The sequence below is a fragment of the Nymphaea colorata genome, chromosome 10, assembly GCF_008831285.2.
Source record: "Nymphaea colorata isolate Beijing-Zhang1983 chromosome 10, ASM883128v2, whole genome shotgun sequence".
Taxonomy (NCBI): domain Eukaryota; kingdom Viridiplantae; phylum Streptophyta; class Magnoliopsida; order Nymphaeales; family Nymphaeaceae; genus Nymphaea; species Nymphaea colorata.
This window is the reverse complement of record NC_045147.1, coordinates 15,476,448-15,493,783: the sequence shown is the minus strand read 5'-3', so window position 1 is coordinate 15,493,783 and position 17,336 is coordinate 15,476,448. Positions and strand designations below refer to the sequence as shown.

At 35.9% G+C, this 17,336-nt stretch overlaps 1 protein-coding gene across 5 annotated transcripts; it reads left to right on the top strand.

Moving 5' to 3' along the window:
* The first annotated feature begins 1,799 nt into the window (after positions 1 to 1,799).
* Positions 1,800 to 13,844, top strand: LOC116262546 (LRR receptor kinase SERK2-like). Of its 5 annotated transcripts, XM_050080194.1 has the most exons (12): positions 1,800 to 2,404; positions 2,520 to 2,744; positions 3,232 to 3,364; positions 4,666 to 4,737; positions 6,316 to 6,459; positions 9,109 to 9,180; positions 9,374 to 9,439; positions 9,849 to 9,919; positions 10,013 to 10,162; positions 10,825 to 11,166; positions 12,214 to 12,608; positions 13,109 to 13,843. In XM_050080194.1, the coding sequence occupies exons 2-12, from the start codon at positions 2,591 to 2,593 to the stop codon at positions 13,421 to 13,423; spliced, it is 1,914 nt and encodes a 637-aa protein (XP_049936151.1). In that variant the 5' UTR covers positions 1,800 to 2,404; positions 2,520 to 2,590; the 3' UTR covers positions 13,424 to 13,843. The 5 variants fall into 5 exon arrangements, with proteins under 5 accessions (XP_049936151.1, XP_049936152.1, XP_031497864.1 ...); XM_050080195.1 differs by lacking the exon at positions 2,520 to 2,744 and having other exon boundaries at positions 1,800 to 2,027; positions 13,109 to 13,844; XM_031642004.2 differs by lacking the exon at positions 2,520 to 2,744 and having other exon boundaries at positions 1,800 to 2,202; positions 13,109 to 13,844.
* Positions 13,845 to 17,336: the final 3,492 nt, after the last annotated feature.

The window sequence follows — 17,336 nt, the reverse complement described above, 5'->3', positions numbered from 1 at the left end:
ATTGTATCTTTATCATATACAAACTATGATGTGTTCACATATTTAGGTTCAAATACAAATGAAAAAGACTATGTTCTAATCCAATTTTTATATTTATATTCAGATCCAACTTCTAAACTAGCATTCGAACTTGAATCCACTTTTTAACTACACAACTGAATCCAAATAGCATTACCAATGGCGGAGCTACATGGTCTCTTAAAATTTCTTTATTTTTAAATGAGTATCTTTATATATATTTATATAAATGTCCCACTAAATATGAGTATTTTTAAATGATTACCCCTCCAGCCAAGTTTTTTGTCTCCGCCACTGAACATTACTGACCGACTTTTCAAGTAGACGGATATTGGATACAAGATATTTATTTAAAATTGAATCGGGATCCGAAATGAGATTTATTTAAAACCTCATCTGACCGCATGTCGTTTCTTAAATCTGAATTTGATATAATTTCTCAACCAAATATTATTCTTTTTCAATATCTGAATCTTTTAAAGTAGTTTGGTCATACATCCCATCTGAATATGCTAAATTGACATTCCTAAAGCAACTGTTACATCTTTGCTGTGATAGGATTGTGGATTCTAGTGCTGTTGGCTGCTTCGAGCCATTGATTTGGCTGCTTTTACATGCCATTAAGTGGTTTTTATGATTCCTCTACCTTTATCTCTCTTTACTTTTCTCCTCTTTTGTTTGTGGAGGAGGAAAAATATTCTCTGCTTTTCTTGAGGGATCCATATGGTGATTAAGTGAAAAAAGAAAGGGTGATTTTTTCCCCATAAGTTCTAAGAATTAAGTCCTTTTATGAGCCATAATTTAGCATCTTAATGTATGGCTGGGCATTGGGCTTGCCTTGGTTCGACCTGATAAGAAGCTGCAGCAGAGGCTCGATTGATTGGAGTAAAAATATATTTTTAACAAAATAGAAATATCATTAATTATAACAAAATATATGTAACTATATACATTTAAATAAAATAATAGTGAAATAGTTGTTTTTATTTACTATCTTTGTTTTTTGGGTTTGCAAAGTTTTTTTTTTCATTCCATTCATGTCGTTAAATAGTTGAAGTTGTGATTTCATGCAAACGCTACCTTGTAATTGTATTATGCACAATGGTTGTGGATCAAGTTTGAGTGTGTGCATTTGTTCAACTACCATTAACTGTATTCAATATTCATTTGAATTTGATATTTCTAAAAAATTAATCAAAAACCTGGTTTTTGTCATCCAAACAAAAACCAGGTTTAAAAAGTAAAAGCCTGGTTTTCCTGTTGTCATCCAAACAGCTAAAAACCTGGTTTAGAAAACCAGGTTTCCAAAAAACCTGGTTTCATATTAACAAGGTTTTGAAGGGTTGTCATCCAAACACTCTCTTGTTGTTCTACAAATCTATCTCAAGAGTTGGGCTATAGTATCCCGTGAATCTACTATAAATATTAAGACATGAATACAACTTGTTTGTTATGTATACTGTATATGAATTTACTCTAAATAAGACAGATTCATGAGCTCCTAGTGGGACAACTTGTTTGCAATGTATACTATATGGGCACAAAACAGTGGATTGAGAGCAATTCCTCCAACTTAGGAGATCATGACATGTAGAATCCCCATAGTCCACCTTCAGGAGCAGCATAATGGTAGAAAAACGTATGCCAAGCATACGATCATCCAAATTTTGATGTATATTTAGAACTTAATCCTTTATAGATGAGATCCTTGTCAGTATCTACTGTAAAATTAATGAATATGTTAGAGATTGAAAGAAATTGGGACAAAAGAGTTTGATATTGCCCTTTCCGACTGAAGTAGGGTTTTGGGGAGAATGTTGCCTCCTCTTATGCACTCCCATTAATTATTTTCGTCCAATTCAGTTATTACCCACTTCCCTCTGATCATACGCAGGGTCGCCGAGAACGACGTGATTCGTCTCTCTTGCCTAAATGGAAGATTGTTTGCGCATCCATCTGTCCTTGAATACTAACGAGACGCGAAGAAAACGAGCCATTGCGAATCATGGGTACCATCTGAAATCTACCACCCTTCTCTAGAACAATGCACAAGGAAGCCGGTGGGCCTGATAAATTTCCGTCCATCGCCGGTCAATCACGGTACAGTGGGTCGGTGGGACTGTGGAGGGAATGAATCCTGTTCTACGGGACCAGGGGAGTATCGGATGCAGTCGGCTCTCGCCGGTAGCCACATCCCCACTTCCCCACTCCCTTTCTTCGTTTGAATGTCCCCTTCGCTTTGTAAAAGAGAGAGAGAGAGGTCGATTTTTTCATGGAGGTTCATACTTCAAAGTTATTCCAAGTACCCTTCTGATTATACACTGGAAGCGACCCGCTTGACTCTGCACCACACTTCCAAATGGATGCCTCTCTGCGTTGGGTTGGGGTATGGGTCTGTGCCCTTTATTCCCCTTTTATCCTATCGTCATCAGGAATCTCCCAGCGCCTTAGATCTCCGCCTTCCCTTTATTGTTGACCGAAAACGTACCCACAGTCCGCAGCTTCGACTGGAAGCTTTGCGTCCACTTCAACGAAGGAACATCCAGAAAGCTCGACCGAGAAGAACGGAGACATGATACTACGAGATGCACCCATTCTTGGGGAGGGCACAGAAACTTTTATACGGCGCAAGGGATTTCAGGCAGCGTCAACAGTGATTTGGCTGGTGCTGCTTCTACTCGGGGAAGCAGGCTTCATCGACCCGTCGGCTGTGCCGGACATTGAAGGTACAGGCTCCGGAAAACTGAACAGTTCCGCCGAGTATGTGTCTCAGCCGCTTGCCGTAATCTCTGTCTCGTTGCTTGCTTCTTCTAGATTAGCTGCTACAGCTGTAGTAGCGGTCCCCGGCCCCAAGAGCTGGTAGCAAGCACGAAGGACGTTATCTTCACAGCTTTGTATTATGGCGGTTCCCATTGTTTGGTCTTCGATAGGGGGAGAGTAGCCATTACCCATGTCAGTACTTCATAGTCGGATTCGAGTAGTGGAACCCAATTTCGAGCGATAATCTTTAACGGGAACTCTTGCTGTCATTTTTACTTACTCATATTTAAAGCACGAAGATTAGTAAAAGGCCTTCTAGAGATCCTTCAGTTAAAACGTTAGCTCTTCGTATCAAGGAACGCTGTTTATCTTGAGAACCATGTGAATGGTGATTGTGCTTGTATTGGTGGAAGATTTTCATTTTGGTTGATTCTGATGCGTGGTGCATGGCAGGTGAAGCTTTAGTTCAACTGCGGTGGGCGCTGAATGACTCGAGCAATAAGATTCCTGACTGGGACTACCATATGGTGACGCCTTGCTTTAGTTGGTCCCATGTGACCTGCACCGACGGCCACGTAACATCCTTGTAAGTTGTTTCTGTTCACGACGTTGCACTTATTTTTAGTAGTTTCCGTGACTTCCGTTCCCACTATGCATTATTTCTTTTTCTCTCACCTGCACAGACACGCACATGCACACGCAGTCACACGCACTGTGGTGCTCCTCAAATACTTAAACCCATGCGTTGCATAAACAATAGCTAGAAGCTACGCTATTGCAACACGACCTAATATGTGATTCAGCATCTTTTATTAATAAGAATGATTTATACCTTATTTAATGATTTTTACATATTGAAACGTACTCTTAAATTCTTCAAAATCGATACTATGTGAGTTATAATGATTCTTAAGATATTCATGTTTGTGCCACAATTACGTGATATACAAGTTGTTTTCTACTAAAAACGTGTGCAGATCATATGTGGTTTGATGAAGAAAAAACTTACTGTTTATGAAAAGTAGAGTTTTTATTGATGGAGTGGATGCACTTTGAAGCACCATATCTTATTATCTGTGATAACGTTGCAAGCCTGAAAAAAATGAGAAAAATAAGGAAAAAATATGGTAAACTTTTAAAAACTTTAAAAAAACTACAAATGAAGAAAAAATAAAATGAGTGAGAAACTAATAGCACAAACATCGACAGATAAGTAGATTTGTAACAAATACAAGGGCTGTGCCGGTGGTTGGACCAGAATTTTTTGGAAGGGGGCATAAATAATACATAGTAATCAAAGTCTAGACCTTTCAAAAACGTTTAGACCCTCCTAATATAAATAAAATGGCTGATGGCCACTAATATATAAATAAGCAAATGACTATGCAGCACCAATGTATAAAAAAATAGTTTGTGTGATTCTGCGTTGGTAATTACCCACACAAGCCTACATGCGTTTCTGCCACTGGCCAATGCAGCACCAATATATAAAGAAATAACTTGTGTGGATTCTGTGTTGGTAATTACCCACACAAGCCTACATGCATTTCTGTCACTGGCCAATGCACGGTTTTATTAATTGAATTATTTTGAAATATTTTTAAATTCGTAAAATTGAAAAATAGGGCGATGTGGGCCAACAAGTATCAGCAGACATGCCGTATTGGTGAGGAAACCGATATACCGTTGGTAGACATTTTTTTACAACATTGATATTTATATTAACCAAATCTAACTTTCTTGTGTATGTATGCATGCATGTAGAGAGAAAAAGAGAGAATCTACATATGTGTGCCTGTGTTGTTGCATTTCTCTCGAAACTCTGGGCCAGTGTGGAAATCTGCTTTATATAGCTTATTTTACAGTATAAATGAATGTTGGTTGCAGGAGCCTGTCTTCAAGTGGACTATCAGGAACTTTTTCACCTTCAATAACTAAACTGAAGCACTTGGTTAGTCTGTAAGTATCTAGAACGTTAAAGCATATCCATTTATATTGACATTCCTTTAATCTGGAATTGGAAAGGTTTATGAACTGATTCTTCTGCCTACCTATAATAATTAATTGCTATGATTTAAGAGATAATATTTCCTTATATGCTGCGGCGTCTACATTTTTCTGCTCATTCATGTCAACTCATATATTTTTGAAATATCACTTCCAACTGTTGGAATGCTCGACTAGTTATTCCTCCTATGGGAAATGAGCATGAAGCATAACCAATGTGGCATCATGGCATCGTAGAATTATCATTAAGCATTAATGAGGCCAAGATATTGGACCAAGAATATTAGCCTTACATAGGTAGATGAAATTTTCAATATGTGGGAAATGGCAGTTTTGGTAAACACACCAATGGAGTAGCTATAAGGTATTTGTTAAGACAAGTTCAATGGGATTTTCAACATGCTAATTCAGAATGGCATGAATAGTCCTTTCTTGCATAATTTTGCTTTATTATATTTTAGTTTATCTTTTTTTTTTCTGATGCAAACGCCAAAAAAGCGAATGTGGACAATTCTCAAGATTAAATGCTATAACTTAATATATTCTTGTCAAACAGATACTATAGTTATTGTTGATTGCTTTATATTCTCAGAATTTGGATTTTGGTTTCTCTGGATATTCGTTTGCTGTTTTCATCGTCATAATACTTTTACTACTCTATGTTGATTATACCATATATCCGTGATCAGCAAGGTTCACATGAGTCGAATGGAAGTAGGTTTCTTACCCCAAATGATGGATCTGGAACAGGTTCAAACCATGCATGTTCTTACCCCAAAGGATATTAATTATTATGCCTATCTTGAGGGTAGGTGTGTTCAGATACAAAGCAATGTCGTGTAGATCTATAATATCTCTATAAGTATCATCTCTTACATGCATTTTCAATGTACAGAAGGTTTATTTTTATGTTTTTCAAATGAAAACACTTGATGTGCATAACATGATGGAATGTCCACCTATTGTGGACAATTTGTTATCCCTGTTTCTTCCCCAAAAAAGGTCCTTAGATTGTTTCCCATTCCTAATTCTTACAGGTTTCGTTTGACAGTTAACCTTCGACTTCCAATTAATGGTATCAGTGTTGCTTTTCCACATTGCATTCTGGTGTATGAGATCAAAAATTAAAGTACGCTTATTCCAGAAGTTAGCTGTGGTTGTAACTCAATTCTCAAAGCTAACTGAGATTGAACTTCTCAACATATTGCAACTTGCAGGTTGTTTCTTGTTCATATTTGTATCTTTTATATTGCCAATTAGCTTTCAACGTTCTGCCTTTTGAGGATACTTCATAATGATGTAAGTGTGCTAGTTTAGTGGAACACTTGCCTGTGGAATCTGGAAAGCTTTATTCTGTTTTTAGCTGTTAGATGGTTAATAGTAGGTAGTTAACAAAAATCTTCTAGTTAAATTAATCTTTTTCCCTTTTGCCTTGGAATGCAATATCTCTACCATGTCCTTAATAGTTCAAAAGTTTGGAATTTCATGCAAATACTGATTTCTCCAATTTTTAATTATTGGTTTGGACAGGGAATTACAAAACAATAATCTATCTGGTGTATTGCCTGATTACCTTGGTGATTTAACCCAACTCGAGTACCTAAATCTGGCAAACAATGGCTTCACTGGTCCTCTACCGAGCAAATGGGGTCAGCTTTCTAAGCTGCGCCGTCTGTAAGTATGCTATGGAATCTTGAAACCACACAATGAATTAAACTGTGAAATGCATTATGCAGGCTCTTCCCTTAGAATGCTTATATTTCAAGAGCAATTAACGACAGAACAAACTGATAAGGAGCTAAGGATGACCAAATATGCTTGTGGGACTCTTCAAATTGTACCTCATATGCTAAACGTGCCCAAAATTCAAAAATTTCTTTTGAGATCAAATTTGTCGACCACTTTGATGAAGATGCTTGACATCATTGTTGTAAGTTTTTGTTGACAAATTACGAAATTAAAGGTCTTAACATAAATAAGTTAAGTTTCAGATTACCTTCTTTAGGGGGATCAGATAACCATTCATGTTGCAGCTGATCTAGTATCTGCCCAAAAATAATCATCCACTCACAGATTGATTGCTATCCTTCTGAAACAAGGTGGAACAAAAGTTACTTGATAGTGTTTTCTTAATACACCTCATATGTTGAACACGCACGTGTACTTGCTTCTGGGGCACTTGAACATCTTTTTTGTTTCCTACCCTCCAGTTAGAAGATTACCTTTGGGGGTGCAGGGCACCCGGTTATGTACCTATTAGCTGTTAGCGTATCTTGAACCAGTTCAAGTTGCATTTTCATTTTTATTACCTCAACCTCAATGATTTGCATGAAAAATTTCAAGATATAGGAGCGCCTTTGAGATATTGCTTGTCTCACTGATGAGGGTTCGATTATAAATATGTGTGTGTGTGTCTATACAAATAACGTCTCAGAGTTTTAAACAATGAGGTTTTTCTCGGGTATCATATCGAGGGCTTGAAAAATATGAGAAAAAAAGGAAAAAAACGGTATTTTTTTAAAAAAAATTAAAATTAAAAATTAGGGAAAAATAAAATAAGTGAGAAAATAATAACACAAACATCACAAGATAAGTATATTTGCAACAAATAAAAAATAGAAAATGGAAAAAATTGTTTGGCATTAAAAAAATGAAAACAATGAAAAAAAAGTGAAAAAAAACGCGTTAAAAACGTGTTTTTTTTTTCGTTTTTAACGTTTAAAAAACACGTTTTTTAAAGTTTAAAATGACATCTCATTTTGTCACATTTTTTTCGCGTTTTTTTTTAAATAACGCGCTTTTTGTATATATATATATAGGAAAATTCATTTCTGCCATGTGCCAGAAGATAGTTGCTGAATGACTAAATTTTAAAAATTTTTTGCTAAAAAAGCCATAGACTTTCTAAAGCTACCATAAACCATCGCTATATTATAATCCATGGCTAATACCAATTTAATGACTGGTTTTTAGCAACAAAATTTTAAATTTTAACTATCCGGCAACGTCCAGAACGTATATATATATACATTTATAATATGTTTGTATGTATGTGAGTATGCCGGATGGCTAAATTTAAAATCTGTTGTTAAAAAAAATTGCACAGGAGCAACAAGGATGGTTTATGGAACAACGGATCATGGTGCCTTTAGTAATCATTTATGGTGTCTCCAATGGCGAATGTTAATTTTTAGCCATTGGCAACATCCGGTTATGGTGTTTTCAATGACAAATTTTTAATTTTTAGCTATCAACATCTGGCATACAGCAGATTTGAGTCTTCCTCTCTCTCTCTCTCTCTCTCTATATATATATATATATATATATATACACACACACACACACAGACACAATACATATACATACATGTGCAGTCCATAATGTACAAAGTACCTCAACAACTTGCTCTTATAAATGTTTTTTCACAAATCTAACAATATGTACGTGATCTACTTGTCTAAAAACATAGAAATTGGCATGTTATACTTTTTTTTATGCATAGATTGGATTGTATAAGCATTTAAAAGTTAATGGTCTGTTTTTTGGATTGTACAATCTGTCTAGACATGAAAGTTACAGGTAATATGTGCATCAGTTTTTAGAACATTTGGAAACCATCTGTATTGGATTTATGGAAAAAATGCACCAAAAAGGTGAAAATTTCTAGATGTTGAGTGCATATATATATATATATATATATATATATATATATATATATATATATATATATATATATATATATAAAATATGACCTTTTAGCCGATTTAGAAGAAGAGAAAATATGTCAAAACTGAGGGTTAGGTTTAAAACATGTCAAACACTTAAGCTTTAAATGTATGGATTAGTTTGTAATAGAAAGTGACCAATCTCCAGTGGTGGAGCCAAAATTTTGTGGCTGAGGGGCACCAATATATAAGATCCGAGGAAAAATTCTAGATTTTAAGGGACACCAATATGTAATAAGTTAAATTATTTGAGGAAACTAATATATGAGTAAACTAAATTGTGTGGGTCCACATGTACAACTGCACACACAAGTCCGCACCTGGCTCTGAAACTGCCAAACCGTATATTCTATGTGTGTGTGTACATATACAGGCAGACCCTGTCATAAAAGAAGTATGCAATATATGCATCATCTCAATATGCATATTTCAATTTTCCTATATATAGGCTTCTGGAATAGAGATATAAATCTGGAAGGTTGTGCAGGCTTCATCTAAAAAGCAATTCACCTTTTCGAAGCTGCTTTGTACATGATAACTTGTTTCATATCCCTTCATCTTCTGGTTTCAGTTGAATTTGGGGGTTACTTGCATGCAGGGTAATCAGCAATAATCAATTAACTGGAGAAATTCCAGACTCGATTGCAAACAATCTAGGGCTGAAAGAAGTGTAAGGCATTATTTATTATTTAGCCAACTCCTTTGCTAATGTTGAGCTGACAGCATTGCTTTGAGTAACTTGTCTAGTAGCATGATTCTTCAGTTCTTCCTTAACAGATACATTATTCATGCCAATTTTTTCATTTTTTTCTTTCCCAGTGAAAACATCATTTCCTTCATTTTCACCATGTTTTGTTTAATAGGGATTTTTCTTCCAACAATTTCACTGGGACCATTCCTGTGAGGTTCTTTGCAGTTGCTAAATATAAGTAAGTCATACTCAATTTGATGAAACTTTATTTTGCCTAAGGCTACATGTCTACATTGAATAAAGCCTTGGTGATTCTTTTCTGTTTGTGAAGACATTGATTGATACCTCGTGCTTATAATTTGAGCACTTTGATAAAGTTATTCCTAGTGGTTCTTGCAATTTCCAAATTGACAAATTCTGTGCCTTAAAGGCATGAGACTGCTAGAAATGTGTAAATATAGAAGTATATTTATTTTATATGTACTATATGTGTCTAGATTTTGCACATATAATTTAAATATATCTATTCTGTATGTACTATATGTTTGTATATTTTGTAAAAGGCTATGTTCTTTGCAGGTGGAAATAAATAGATTCAAAGACCATTGTGTCCAACAAACTAATATTGTCTACACCGTCTATTGCAGCTTTACAGGAAACCATCTCGATTGCAACTTTAGCTCACAACAGTGTTTCTTGAGCTCTCCCATCACCACATGTATATTTCATCCGTGATTGGGTTTGTCCATTCTTGTTTCTTATTCTATCTTAAAGATGTCCTGATGCATTTATCTACTTAACAATTTGGTAGATTCACATTCATCAAATTTGGGATATCGTGGTTTTGTGATTGGTGGTGCTGGAGGAGGCATAATTCTTATGCTTTCCATTGGAGTTGTATTCATTTATTTGAACTGCAAAGCACGTGCTTTGAAACATGACGTATATTTTGATGTCTCAGGTACGCCACATTGATACTAACTTTAGTTATTTATGAAAAGCTGTACCCTTGTTTTTTTGTCTAATATTTGCTAAACAATGTTGAGCCTACAGATGACTGTTTTTCTTGTCAAAACATAATTATTTAATTTTGATCCTGTTTCAGTCGAAATCTAGTATTGTTATATGCTTTGATTTGTGCTAAATGTGGTGGAAGACTTGCTTTGTGATTGTTCCGATTTCAGTACTTGGATGTAACTAAATTGAGGATTACAATGTTGCTAGTTTATGAAAAACCTAATTCAATATTTTTCAACTGGGTTTGCTTCCTGTTAAAGTCTGGTTATTTGAAAATATTATCCTTTTTGAGTGGCTTACTTTTTCTATTTTATTAAATAATTATTAAAGATATTTCTCTACATTTTTCAGTTTTATACATTGGATATCCAGGAATAAGTGTTTCTTGAGAATATGAGCTCTCTGATATTGATGCTGCCAAAACAAGATTCTTTGGCCCTAGTGAAAAAGATAACGAGGATTTTTGTGCACGTTTTTCTTCTTATTTATAGGATGATGATGGATAGGAATCAGCAGCTCATATTATAGCAAGTCATTGTTTGAAACAATTCAGTATCTGTCTTACCATATGCATCCTTATCTCTAACACTCATTTGGAAAATTTAGGTGAGGATGAACACAGAATTGCCTTTGGTCAAATAAAGCAATTTTCTTGGCGTGAACTGCAGCTTGCAACTGGCGATTTCAGCGAAAATAATGTCCTTGGTCAAGGTGGGTTTGGAAAAGTTTACAAGGGCATCCTTTCAGATAACACGAAGGTTGCAGTAAAACGTTTGACAGCATACCACAGTCCTGTTGGTGAAGCTGCATTCCTTAGGGAGGTGGAGTTGATAAGTGTTGCAACTCATAAAAATATTTTGAGACTGATTGGTTTCTGCATCACGGCATCAGAAAGGATTTTGGTTTATCCATTCATGGAAAACCTGAGTGTTGCTCATTGTCTGCGAGGTATCCTAGCCATTGGTTGTTGTAGCTTTTCTTTACTGGTATAATCTGCATGTTCTAATCCATTAGGCTGTACGTTGTGGAATTTGTTACTGAAAATTTTCTTACTGCAGTTTAGTCTTCATTCTCCCTTGCTAATGCAAATAGGCATCTGAAATCCTTTCAGATATCTTTACATTGAACAAGTTGCATTTTTTATTTTTGATTTATTTAAATACTTATGCATGTTGGGAAAGGAGGATATTTCTTTTATAAGAATCATAGTCCTCTTTTTGATAATTTTTTGAGAGAGAGCTCCTTCTAAACTAAATTAAACTATGTCCGAGTGTTGCTTTATTTTGGAAGTTTCACAAAATTTGTCCATGCCTGATATTTTCATAAATTTTTTGGACTTGGATGCATATATTAAGTGTTAGGACGTGCTGAATTTAGACTGAGTTCTCATCTTGACCCACATGTTATGCATTTCAAATATGGATTTGATTGTAACTTCGTCTGTTACGTTGTTTATGTAACTAGGGCATTATCGTCCCATGTAATGTTCGTAAATCTGGATTTAATTGAATTCAATTAGTTCATGCCTCTCACTCTGGGCTGTGACTTTGTGTACCTCTTTTGTCCTTCCATTGTCCTTCTGCAAGCATAGATTGTGGCAGCTGATCTTCCTATCTCTAAGAGTAAGCACCACCTAAGCTACTTAACCCTCTCTTGTGTTATGAAATCATGAGTGTCTAGCTACGATCTAAACAACTTTTGTAAAATTTTGGTGAATTTAAGGCTGACCATTTGGACTCTTAATTGCTGTGTGATGTACGTGAATGTGAAATCTTTTAGATTCATTCAAATTTCATAGACAAGGTTTATTTTAAGGGGTTTTGGTGAAAAGATCTTTATCTTATCATCTGCTTGACTATTTGGTTTGACTTGAATCAGCTCAGGTCACGTTGTCATTATTAATCTTGGCAGTTGTGTTATTTATTGGCCTACTACTTGTGATATGTTGGCAAATTTAGATTTTTTATCGTTCACTTTATTTATTGCATGAGACAGATCTGAAACCTGGGGAGAAGGTCTTGGACTGGCCATCAAGGAAACGTATTGCCCAGGGAACAGCTCATGGGATGGAATATCTGCATGAGTACTGCAATCCTAAAATTATACATCGTGATCTGAAAGCTGCTAATATTTTGTTAGATGAAAATTATGAAGCAGTGGTTGGGGACTTTGGGCTAGCAAAGCTGATTGATCCAAATTCCACTCATGTGACAACGCAAGTGCGTGGTACAATGGGTCACATTGCTCCGGAATATTTAAGCACAGGAAGATCATCGGAAAAGACAGATGTGTTTGGCTATGGGATTACACTTCTAGAACTTGTCACTGGACAACGTGCAATAGATCTCTCACGACTTGAAGAAGAGGAGGATGTACTCCTTCTAGACCATGTAACCTCTTTATCTTTCACATGCACTTGGACACATTTTTTAGTGGTTAAAATAACTTTTCTTTATCTTCATTGTATGCATAAAATGGAAACTAGCACACGCTCACACAGTTCTGAGACTATGACAACTGAATATATAGGCTATACGGCCATTTTTTCAAAATCTAAACCATGATTGTGTGCACTATTAGTCCATCTGTCATGTTAATATTGTCAAGGTAAGGGAAAAGTGGAACATCGTAAAGATATTTGCATACATGAAAATATGAACCTGGTGCTGTGAATTAAAGGAAGGATTGTTTGCAAAATGAGGAAACCTGAAACATCCTTTGAAGAGATTTGCAAGGCCTGCTTCTGATTGTAAAAATGCATATTAGTGAATTTTATACTCTGATTTGTTTGTTTTCATAAAAAATAAATTAGTTAGATATACAACAGTTTGTGTGCATGGGGGTGCACAGAATGCCATGCACATGGGCTTACACATTCTTCACTTGGCAGATTAAAAAGCTTCTGAGAGAGAAAAGGCTTGCTGATATTGTGGACAACAATTTGAAGGAGAACTATGATCCTAAAGAAGTAGAGATAGTTGTCCAGGTGGCACTGTTGTGCACCCAACGCTCACCTGATGATAGGCCAAAGATGGCAGAAGTGGTGCACATGCTACAGGGCGTGGGGCTTGTGGAGCGATGGGAGTATCTGCAGCAGCTTGAAAAGATTCAAAATCAAGAATTCCCTTTAGTGTCTCAACAGTTTGTCTGGGCAGATGTTTCTTCTTACGACCAAACAGCTACTGAATTGTCCAAGGGCAGATAGATAGCCTAAAGAGGAGGCTTACTGACAAATTGGAGGATCTGCAGCGTCTTGTAAGTTTGAGATTAAATTTTCATGTGGTCTCTCTGTAGTTTTGTGTGGGCAGCCATTATTCTGACAGCCAAATAGATATTGGTCCGTCTGGTAGTCATTGATATTGTATGAGATTTTCCTTTTCAAATGACATTTGGGATGCCATAGAACCTTTTTTGCATGAATGCACCGTGCATCTACTGTGGAGTGGTAATTAAGCTAAAGAAATTTGATTGTGCCAACCATCGAGTGGAAAATCCCACGTCAGTGAGGTTCACATATTATCAATACGTGGTGGGCTTGGAACTGGGATATGCTTCAAGTAAAACAAGGCCATATGGGGTAGACCATGGCAAATTTGTCTAGACTCGGATCGGCTATTATCCTAAGATTTTTGGAAATAATTTAATGTAACCAGATAACTGATGCCGGACTGTTGATTTTAGATCAACTTCGCAGCCACTACCTTGGTCGGAACAAGAAAGTTGTATGTTTTGACTCTGTAATGCAACAAAGATCTTCCTGTTTTGTCTCAATATTCACGGTTAGAACATTAAAATGGAATGAGCGGAGGACCTGAGAATTTTCTGCTGATAGCTCACCAGAATATACCCCATTCCTCGGATCACAAGGAAATAAAAAGAACAACGGGGAAACAACCCAACAATCGATTACTTAACTAAAGGGATTTGATTAGAATATATAAAAGAAAAAACAGAAGCGATGCAAGCTACTGACTCAGAGAATAGAAATCTCAGGAGAATACAAGCTTGAATTGCAGAAAGCACGAAGTAAATATTCAGCGAAGGGAAAAAGAGAGAGAAAACAGAGGAGCATGAATCCATGGTGCTTTCCAATGTAATCAATATCGCACATAATCAGCCTGTATCGGCACACATTTTATTGGTGCCTCGGCGAACCAGGCAAGCTGATATGGAACTTATTATTATTCATTTTACTCTATGATTTCTTATTAGTTTAGAAGAGTTTTGTTTGTTTTAAGTACAAAAAACTAAAAAATTGCATCGATACACCCCACAAACCATGGCATAATACGTGAAACGGGCCTCGCTTTATACTGTTTGTGAAGATGATTTACCTATGATACTCATGTCGACAATATTTTATAAAAAATATAAAACGGATATGCTTGTACATCTGCTATTTGCCAATATAGTGCCTTAATCTGTGCTAATGAGCAAATCATATTGTTGGCACCGTCTTAAAGAGATACACTATCTCTTCTAAACTTAAAATCGTTTAACTCTTTCTAATCAACTAAGGTGTTACAGAACTTGACACAATGGCCACAAGTTCAACAGTTAATATAAAATATAGAACTGACGTGCTTGTATATTCACTTATTTGCCAACGTAATACCTTAACGGCTATTTGGATGAACGCCTAATACTGGGTTTTGGAGGCAACACACTCAAAACCTAGATTTAGGCGTGTTTGGGTAACGTCAAATCTTGATTTGTCAACAACCCAGTTTTGAGGTAGCTCGCTTTTTGAGATAAAACTGGTTTTTGCCTCCTTCCCCGTGTTTTTTTTATGACAACACAGTCATCAAACCAGTTCTTAGAAACTACTTTTCTAAAAGATCCCAAAACTTATACTTTTTTAGGGTGTCAGCCAATTCTACAAAACTTATTAGTTTCTGTGAAACACGTTTTTTGATTAAAGAGACTGAGTCGTCCTTTACAGGTTATGAAACCCCAGTTTTTTGCCTTCAATCTATTTTTTGAATTCCTTGACTAGAGGGTGCTGGTATGCCCTTCTTCTTCCAGGTTGTCGATCCTGAAGACAAAATATTCTCAAATGTCGCTATTAGCTAAGAATCTTGAACACGGCTAAATGTGGCTATTAGCTAAGAATATGGAACAAGGCTAGCGTATGCATGATTCGTAATCCACATGAAATGTTTTTAGATAGGTGATGTGCCGATCAACAATGGAAAAAGTATCAAATGCAATATCTGAGGTTGTTCGTGATTTCATCAACGAACAATCAAGTTCGATAAGAATAGATGCATTGTATTGTACCCAATTTGCATATTGGATGAATAATGAAATTGAAAATCCATTGGTAGGCAGAATAGTGGATTTAATTTACTTGACTTTATCGAACCACTCTCTAAGCAAAAAGTAGAATATGCCGAAAAGAAGCATGCCACCCTTTTGTATTGTTATTGTTTTATTTCAATAAAGACAAACAACAAACAGTCTTTGGTTTCGGTTAAAAATTTTCGTGATACCTTAAAATATCCACAATTACCCACAGCTGTATATATAACATAGTTGGTCGGGCTGGCGGGCTAGTCAGAATCAGGGGAGGAGGGAAGGGGCCTGCCTAGGCCGTGGCACACCTCAACTAGGGGCCTGCCTAGGCCGTGGCACACCTCAACTAACTGAAAAAAAAGAATTACATTTTAAAATTTGAAATTTTTTAGTTGCATAATGTATTTTTTGGATTCAGGTTTAATTTGGCCCTACCCAAATAAGTTTGTTGGACCCTTTGGCCTGCCCTTAAAAAGAATCCTCGCTCCGCCTCTGATCAAAATCCGATCGCCTGTAAGTTTGATTCTGCACTACAAATAGTGTTGAGCATAACACCTTAGTTGCGGGTGTCTAGTCTTGCGCAGATTCCAAAACAATTCTAGACATTATAGATGAGGAAGGAGAAAATATATGAAGTAAGAACCTTGAACATGGGTTCTAGCACATAAACTCTCCTTGGCCTCATCTGGCATTTCAGTGTGAGGCTTCCTTCTCCCAACTTCTCCTTGGCAGGAATTAACTCATTGGGAATCCTTGTTCATGCGGGATTTGTACCCCTGGCAAGGCCCCATCTAATAAGTTTCCTTATCCAATTACTCCATGGCATTTTACTATGAGTGTTGTGCCTGATGCCTCCAGGAATGCACGCGAATGATCAGCAAAGTTTCCTTTTCCCAAACACACTCCATGTTTGCCTAATAAATTTTATTTATTTTAGTAAATACAAAGTTAATTCATCTACATGCCAAGTTAAAGTGCAATGGAGTGACATCTTGGGGCATTAAAAAGGCAGCTCAGTTAAAAGGGAAAGGAGAGATTTTCACCTTCATTAGGTTCAACTGCATGCAATCAATTCACATAATCTTTATATTGATTTGGTATGAGACCTTCAGGTGTTAGACCTTAAGGAATAATCTTAGCCATTTATTTTTACAAGGTGGATGATTGAAGGAAAAACAATGAGAAAAAATTATTAACTAAATGATTAAAATATCTTGCCTTTTTTCTTCCTATTGTTTTTCTCTCAATCATTCATCTTAAAAAAAAATGCATGTATAGTTTCTAAAAATTATATATATATATATATGTATATATATATATATATATATATAATAGTTCTGACTATCCGGAGCCACTCTACTCATTCATGAGGGCCGTTGACTATAACTGTATGGAGCCACCATACTCATTCGTGAATGCCATTTGATCTATCATGATAAATGGAGTCACTCTGCTCATTCATGAGGGCAGTTGACTATGCCTGTCCGGGGACCGGAATCACTCTACTTGTTTGTGAGGACCATTTGATCCCTCATGATAAATGGTTGACACAACAACAAAAAAGAACGTGAACTAATACGGAATGATAAAAATGTTTATCACATTTTTTTCTATCGCAAGGAATTAAATTGAGTGACTCTAGATATCCAGAATCATTATAAATTTAATTGAAAAAATCAACTTTTTGTCAAGAGAGTTGCTTTGATTTTCAAAATATAAACACTTAAATAATTGAGATATCAGATTCAAAGAGGTTGAATTTGAATTTAAAATAATTAATTGCTATTTTTTAATGGAATTTTGAATGGAAAGATATATTTAAT

Excerpts from the sequence above, each read along its gene's own strand:
- LOC116262546 (XM_050080194.1), top strand. The coding sequence starts at position 2,591 with ATGATACTACGAGATGCACCCATTCTTGGGGAGGGCACAGAAACTTTT. Across the intron at positions 3,365-4,665 it reads GACGGCCACGTAACATCCTT|GAGCCTGTCTTCAAGTGGAC; the intron begins GTAAGTTGTTTC and ends TGTTGGTTGCAG. Across the intron at positions 9,440-9,848 it reads TTTGCAGTTGCTAAATATAA|CTTTACAGGAAACCATCTCG; the intron begins GTAAGTCATACT and ends CGTCTATTGCAG.